We start from the raw sequence: 7,228 nt of genomic DNA, 5'->3' as shown, positions 1-7,228 counted from the left end.
AGAGAGAGAGAGAGAGAGAGAGAGAGAGAGAGAGAGAGAGAGAGAGAGAGAGAGCGCCTATCTTACCCTATGGACATGAGATCAGTCTTACTTCCACTTTGTCTAGAAACACACTTGGAGAAGTAGATACTCAATAACTGTGAATTGTATGATTTCACACATTTCCATGACTCTGCTAACACAATCTTCTTGCACTTTTCCCCCCAGACTCCCAGGAAGGAAATTACAAGTCAGAAGTGAACAGCAAACCTAGGAAGGAAAGGACAGCTTTTACCAAAGAGCAAATCAGAGAACTCGAGGCAGAATTTGCTCACCATAATTATTTGACCAGACTGAGAAGATATGAGATAGCAGTGAATCTAGATCTCACCGAAAGACAGGTAAAGTGGACGTCATCATGGTGTGACCTTTTATATTGCTATGACTGAGCAATCTTCTTCTAACGTTTTCGTGTTAATCTGGATTTATGGTTTACAAATAGCAATTGGAAGTCTCTACTATTTGGTGATTAAACTTTTGTTCAGCAAAATGATGAAATTGAGAAAAGAACAAATGATATTTGAATGAAAGGTGCTTTTGCTGAGTTTTTAATAAGAAATGTCTTGTGATGGCAATATTCCTCTGTTTATTTTAAAAACACAGTTTGTTTTACATAATGTAGATAAATGGTAAAATATTTCCCATGTTTATATTCAAGCACTCCTCATCTGGTATAATAAAAGATTAGCTGTTTGTACAGATCAGGATAGGTCATTCTGTGTCACAATAGAACATTAGCCTTTAAAACTAAATAGCATAAAATAAAATAAAATCTTGATGGTTTATTTTCTACATGAGTTGTACAAATCCAGCACTCTGAATAGTCACTCACAGTTCTTGGAACCCTAACATGAGGTGCTATTCCTAATCACAGAAGGTGATCACCTGGAATTGGTAGTTCCCTGACCTCAAGAGGCATTCACCTGGAATTGATTCGTATCCCATTGGCTTTCACGTGTTCTGAACTAATCAATGGGTGTAGCATAGGTGCAAGAAGGTTGGGTAAAGATTGGCAGCAAGGACACAAAAGTCATTGGAAAATACTTGTTCTTTATTAATCAAAACACTTTAACATGGTATTTATTATAGAAATTCAATAGTCTGCTATTCACTCAAAAAATGGTTTGAAAGTATTAATGATCCTCGTGTCCAATTAATAAGAACTAAATAATATATTTAAATCATTTGCTTTATAGACTCCTTTATTGGGTTTTATTTGGATGGAAAAATCACTTGTTCTGTTAGCAGTCAGAGAGTATGCCCTGTGTTAATTCATATTTACTCCAGGAGAACTCAGCTTTCAGATGGTTAACAATCTTGCTACTTAGAAAAACATTCCTGCAAGGCAAATGCAAACATCTTTATGGACAGTGCAATTACAGCAGGAACTATTAGGGCAAGAGGTTTACTTCCTCTCTCACTGTACTTGCCTCCCCCAGGGGTCCCACTGGGACCAGGGAAATACCAACAAGTGTGGACCAATGACTGTCATACTTTATGTTAGCAAGGAACTTTATCTAGTTTCTTAAATCATGTTCTTTCTGCTAAATTTTAGGTTTCAGCTTCTGTGGCTTATTTCTGGTTAGAGAAAATATACAAAGGAACACTTTTATGTGGTTTTATTTATTGGCAGTTTATATTTTACTAAATATTATGACTAGTTCCTGAGTTCTGGAGTAGCACATTTTCTTCCTATGAATCACACACAAAGTTCCCTGTGTGAATGTGTAGCACTTGGCACTTCAGAAAGCAGAATCTAAAACCTATATCGTCAGATAGTTGATCTATTTTAATGTGTTTATCTGGGAACAAGGATGTAAAGAAGGGGGTAAATTACACATTAGTGTATGAAGAAAGCATGAACTTCAGGAAAGACCCCATGTTTTAGAAATACGAAGAAAATTGGAAACTAGTGTTGACTTCCCATCTACACAATGATGTAAGGAGTCCTGAGCTCTCACCAAGAGCAAGGCGAATGCCTGTGCTAACTCACATAGAGATGGGCCGTCATCTTTCATTACTCCATCAGAGAAAACAAGTTTCACATTTGTCTGAGAACAATTTAACTTTAGAAGAGGTTCTGTAAACTGATGAAAATGTAGAAGGTATTTTAGATAATTATTCTTTCTTCCTGACACATAGATTGAATTATATGTAACAGTTTTATATTTATGTGTGTATACCTTATTTGAAATCTTAATTCTTTAAAGGTCACTTTAATTTTAACTCAGTTTGTTGCTTCTGTGTAATGAACCATCCCAAATATTAGTAAATTCACACAACAGCCAACTTTAAGTTTACTTAGAATTTTGTGGGTCTGTGTTTTGGAATGGTTCTTCCCAATCTTTCCTACATCCTACCCAGAACTGCAGTCTTGGATCCAGTAACTAAGTGATGCCTGAAGCTATTCAAGAACAGTTGGTCTTCTCGGAGTTTTGCTTCTAATCAGGCAACCTGGGCTTCTTCAGAATTGGAAAATTGCTCTCAGGAATACTGAGGAAAAAAACTCTGACCTGTAAGGGATCCTAAAGTGTCTGTTTATTACATGTTTACAAATGACCCCTGTTCAAAGTGGCCAAGTTCAGTGTCAAGCCAAGAGTCATTAGAAGTCTTCTTAAGGTGATCTAGCATTGGTCTTAGAAGAAAAACAGAAAATAAAATAAAAAACAAACAGCAAATGGACAAAATCACAATAAAACATTGGAGAGATAATTGGGGCATTCTCTTTCCTGCTCTGTGTAGTTCTTCTGGCAGTTGCTGTTGACTGGAAGGGTGATAAGTTCATTAGATTTTAAATGCTTAATTAAAGCTAATTATCTAGAGGAACATTGTCAGAAAATGCCAAATTTTGAATGCAAAAAAAGTATGAAGGAATATCCAAGACAGGATAATTAGAAGTTTGTTTTCTTTTCTTTTCTTTCTTTCTTTTTTTTTTTTTTTTTTTTTTTTTTTTGGTTTTTTGAGACAGGGTTTCTCTGTAGCTTTGGAGCCTGTTCTGGAACTAGCTCTGTAGACCAGGCTGGCCTCGAACTCACAGAGATCCACCTGCCTCTGCCTTCCGAGTGCCGGGATTAAAGGCGTGCACCATCACCGCCCGGCGGAAGTTTGTTTTCTCATAGTAGAAAAAAAAAAACATCTACTTGGGGCACAAATAGAAGGAAATGTGTTTTTCTCAGATTTCATCATGGTGGGTTTTCAGCAGACTCTGAACAACACAGGTATATAGAAAGGGCTTGCTATTCACTTGCATGTTAGATAAATCCATTGATAACACAGATATTTGTTGAGTTGGTTGCTAGAAAGAAAATCTGTCAAATTAAGCTGCAGAGTCCATGCTCTAGCTCACAGGATGGGAAAAGTGAGTACATTTTAACCGTGGCAAAGGCTGCTGAATTTAATCATGGACTGGGAGGAGAAGGTTCAGTGTTGTACCCAATGTGAACTTTATTCTTATGTTCATCTAGTGTCTTAAATCGCAAATCTTAGAATTTTATTTTCAGTTCATGTGATGAACTTATTGTGCTGAATTCAGAGGAAAAAAACATATGATTTAATAATCATGTTTCCTATTCTTGGGGATATAAAGGGAATTTTTTCTATGATGTTGGAGAGTCACTCCCAGAGAGATATTTTTTTGCTTTTAATTTGGCTTTTTTAATGTCATAGCCATAAACTCATAAGATACTTTCAATATTTGTGTTCTTTAAAATGAGATAAAGACCATGATGGGTTCACCTACTGAAACAGTCTACCTGAGCTAATAGGAGCTCACAAACTAAAGCCAGACTGGGAAAGAACAAGCATTGGATCAAACTAGTCCATCTAATTGTGGTTGACAGTTGTATGGCTGGGCAGACTGAGGGGACACTGGCAGTGGCACCAGGATTTATCTCTAGTGCATGTATTGGCTTTTTGGGAATGTGTTCTCTCTGGATGATGCCTTGCTCAGCCTACATATAGTAGGGAAGGCCTTGGACCTTCCCCAACGCAATTGTCTTACTCTCTCTGAGAAGTGGATGGGGTATGATGGGGGGAAAGGTGGAGGGGATGGGAGGAGGGGAAGGAGTGGGAACTTGGATTGGTATGTATAACAGCAAAAAAAAAAAGATAGTTTGTTTTCTTTTCTTTTTTTTTGGTTGGGAGACTTTTGATGGCTGTTTCTATTGTTTCTATTTCCTTAGCAATTATAGGTCTATTTAATTTGCTTCTCTGGTCTTGATTTAATTTTGGTAAGTGATTATTATCAAAAATTGACCATTTTCTTTAACTTTTCAAATTTTGTGGAGTACGGGTGTTTTGAAGTATGACCTGATAATTCTCTGGATTTCCTCCATGTCTGTTGTTATGTCTGCCTTCTCATTTCTAATTTTGTTAATTTGGATATTCTCTCTCTGCCTTTTGATTAGTTTGGACAAAGATTTGTCAATTTTGTTGATGTTCTCATATAACCAACACTTTGTCTCAGTGATTTTTTGTATTGTTTATGTTTTCTTTGTTTCTATTTTATTGATTTCAGCCCTCAATTTGATCATTTTCTGCCTGTCTTCTTGTTCTCTTGGGTGACTTTGACTCTTTTTGTTCTAGAGGTTTCCGATGTTCTATTAACTCACTAGAATTGGATTTTTCCAGCTTCTTTATGTAGCATTTAGTGCTATGAATTTTCCTCTTAACTGTTTTCATTGTGAACCATAAGTTTGGGTATGTTGTGCAGTCATTTTCATTGAATTTTAGAAAGTTTTAATTTCTTTCTTTGTTTTTTCCTTGACCCATTAGTGACTCTGGTGAGCATTGTTTAATATCCATGTGTTTGTGGGCTTTCTGAAATTACTGTGGCTGTTGAATTCTAACTTTAAGCTGTGGTGATGTAATAAGATACATGGAGTTATTCTAATTTTTTTGTATCTGTTGAGGTTTGCTTTGTTACCTAGTATGTGGTCAATTTTAGAGAAGATTCCATGAGGTGCTGAAAAGAAGGTATATTCTTTTACGCTTGGATGGAATGTTCTATAGATGTCTGTTAAGTCCATTTGTGTCATAACATCTGTTAGTTCCCTGTTTCTCTGTAAAATTTCTGTCTGGCAGACCTGTCCAGTGGTGAGAGTGGGATGTTGAAGTCTCCCACTTATAGTGTATGTGTCTTAATGTGTGATTTAAGCTTTAGTAATGCTTCTTTTACAAATGTGGGTGCCCTTGTATTCGGGGCATAGATGCTCCCCTTACAGGTACCGTATATTAGTAAAAATTGAGAATTTGATAACAGTTCAAAATGTTTCTGATACAAAAGAATAAGGTATTTTTCCATCATATATGAAAGTGTATTTTTGTCAGAGGTGTAGGAGTTTGGTGAAGGCATAATGCTTAGCATGAGTTACAACATGGGGAATGGCGGTCATGGGAAGTAGATGGACTGTTTAACAAAGTGGCCCTCAACAGATTGTAGAAGGGTCTACAAAATACAAAAAAGATAACTGTAAAGTAATTTAATGCAAACCAGGATTAAAAAAAAAACGTAATGTAAGAATCAAGAGAATCATACACACGATAGTTTACTTTAGCAGAGATTTTATTTAAAAAAGCAAAATAAAAGCATAAGAAGTAGTCCATTATTAGAAAAATAGGGTGGGCAAATCCAATGCTTGGTAAGTATGTTTATCAATATGAAATCATAACTGGACCAATGAGGACACTAGCCTCGGGAAACGTTCTCTGTCCTGGTATGAGAATGAACTTCACATTCTCTTTAGCCCTTTGATTAAGTTGCTGGGGCTCATCAAGGGGAGTCACGCGTAAGTGCTAGGAATTTTCACTGTGGCAGCATTTTTAGTCATTGTTAGAAGATATTCGCAAAGTAAATGCTAAGAAGCTCAAGAAGGCCTGCAAAGAAGATCCACTTTCTGTACAACACTAAGACAACAAGTGTCCAGCAATTATGCCAACAGACAGTCCCCAGCTTAGCAACAGTGAGCTCGAGAGCTTTCTTCATTCAAGTTTTATTGGGGCAGCATTTCTTAAAAATTAAGAAGCATGTGGACATTTGCTGGTGTGAATTATGACTTCTTTTCCCCATGGACATGAGTGGGTTTGCTGAGATATTCAGAAGTTCCCACTCAGAAGTTTGGGAACATTTGTAGTGAATAGGGCCCTTCCAGAGGCCAATTTATCACCAGATAAACCAGCATATATTCCGTGGTCAAGAAACCAAAGAAGAGCTTCAGAGACTAGATAAATGTATGACAGAGACATGTATTTATAGATGTAAATTAGTCCAATGTTTCTGAACAAACTTCTCCATCTATCTCTACCTATTTTTCATGTGTTGGGATTTATGAAATATATTTAAGGGCTGTCTAAGAATTTTCAATTACCATACACACGCCAGCTGGCTCAGCGCATGGTTTCCATAATCACTGCACCATGGCATCTGCGTGCAGGTCCTTGAGGAACTAGGTTTCGGTGCCTTCTTTGTCTTATTTATTCTTTTCTCCTTCCAGGTGAAGGTGTGGTTCCAGAACAGGAGAATGAAGTGGAAGCGGGTCAAAGGAGGACAGCAAGGAGCAGCAGCTCGAGAGAAGGAACTGGTGAATGTGAAAAAGGGAACCCTTCTCCCGTCAGAGCTGTCAGGGATTGGTGCGGCTACCCTCCAGCAGACAGGGGACTCGCTAGCAAATGATGACAGCCGCGACAGTGACCACAGCTCAGAGCACGCACACTTATGATATATACAGAGACCAGCTCCATTCTCAGGAAAGCACCATTGTGACGGCAAGCCTTACCCGAACATCGTTTACATGGCAGAGGACTGTGACAGTGTTGCTTTGATAGAATCAAATGCAGGCATCTCAAGTCTTGTTTCCCATGATCCATAGAAGGTTTACACTAAGTGCCTCTTATGGAAGATGCTTCCACAGTGAAATTGGAGAAGGGGAACTGTTCAAATATATTTGTTCCTATGTATGACAGAGAGGGAGACGAGTAATTGCTTTGGCTTTCTCTGGAAATTAAATGCTACCGAGAATCAACTTGGTAAGAAGTTTTTATCCAAGACATCTCCAGGGTGAAGATGTTAACAATTAAATATGCTTTGAACATTCCAGTTGTCCCAGGTCATGTGTGTGACACTGGGCAAGTATTTGCTTTTGCTTGCACTGAAAGTTAAACTGCTATCAATTTAACCCATGAAACAGTTTAT

General features: G+C 37.6%; 1 protein-coding gene across 1 annotated transcript in view; it reads left to right on the top strand.

The window, feature by feature from the left end:
- The window catches only part of Meox2 (mesenchyme homeobox 2), a 51,275-nt gene extending 44,407 nt beyond the window's left edge, over positions 1–6,868 (top strand). The window contains exons 2-3 of the mRNA XM_005343844.3: positions 208–380; positions 6,531–6,868. Coding sequence (XP_005343901.1) covers positions 208–380; positions 6,531–6,755 — 398 coding nt within the window. The 3' untranslated portion in view covers positions 6,756–6,868. The remainder of the gene's footprint in view (positions 1–207; positions 381–6,530) is intronic.
- The last annotated feature ends 360 nt before the right edge of the window (positions 6,869–7,228 follow it).

Source organism: Microtus ochrogaster, chromosome 1, assembly GCF_000317375.1.
Source record: "Microtus ochrogaster isolate Prairie Vole_2 chromosome 1, MicOch1.0, whole genome shotgun sequence".
In the NCBI taxonomy this organism is placed as follows: Eukaryota; Metazoa; Chordata; class Mammalia; order Rodentia; family Cricetidae; genus Microtus; species Microtus ochrogaster.
The sequence above is the reverse complement of the archived record's forward strand: the minus strand, read 5'-3'. Positions and strand labels throughout refer to the sequence as shown.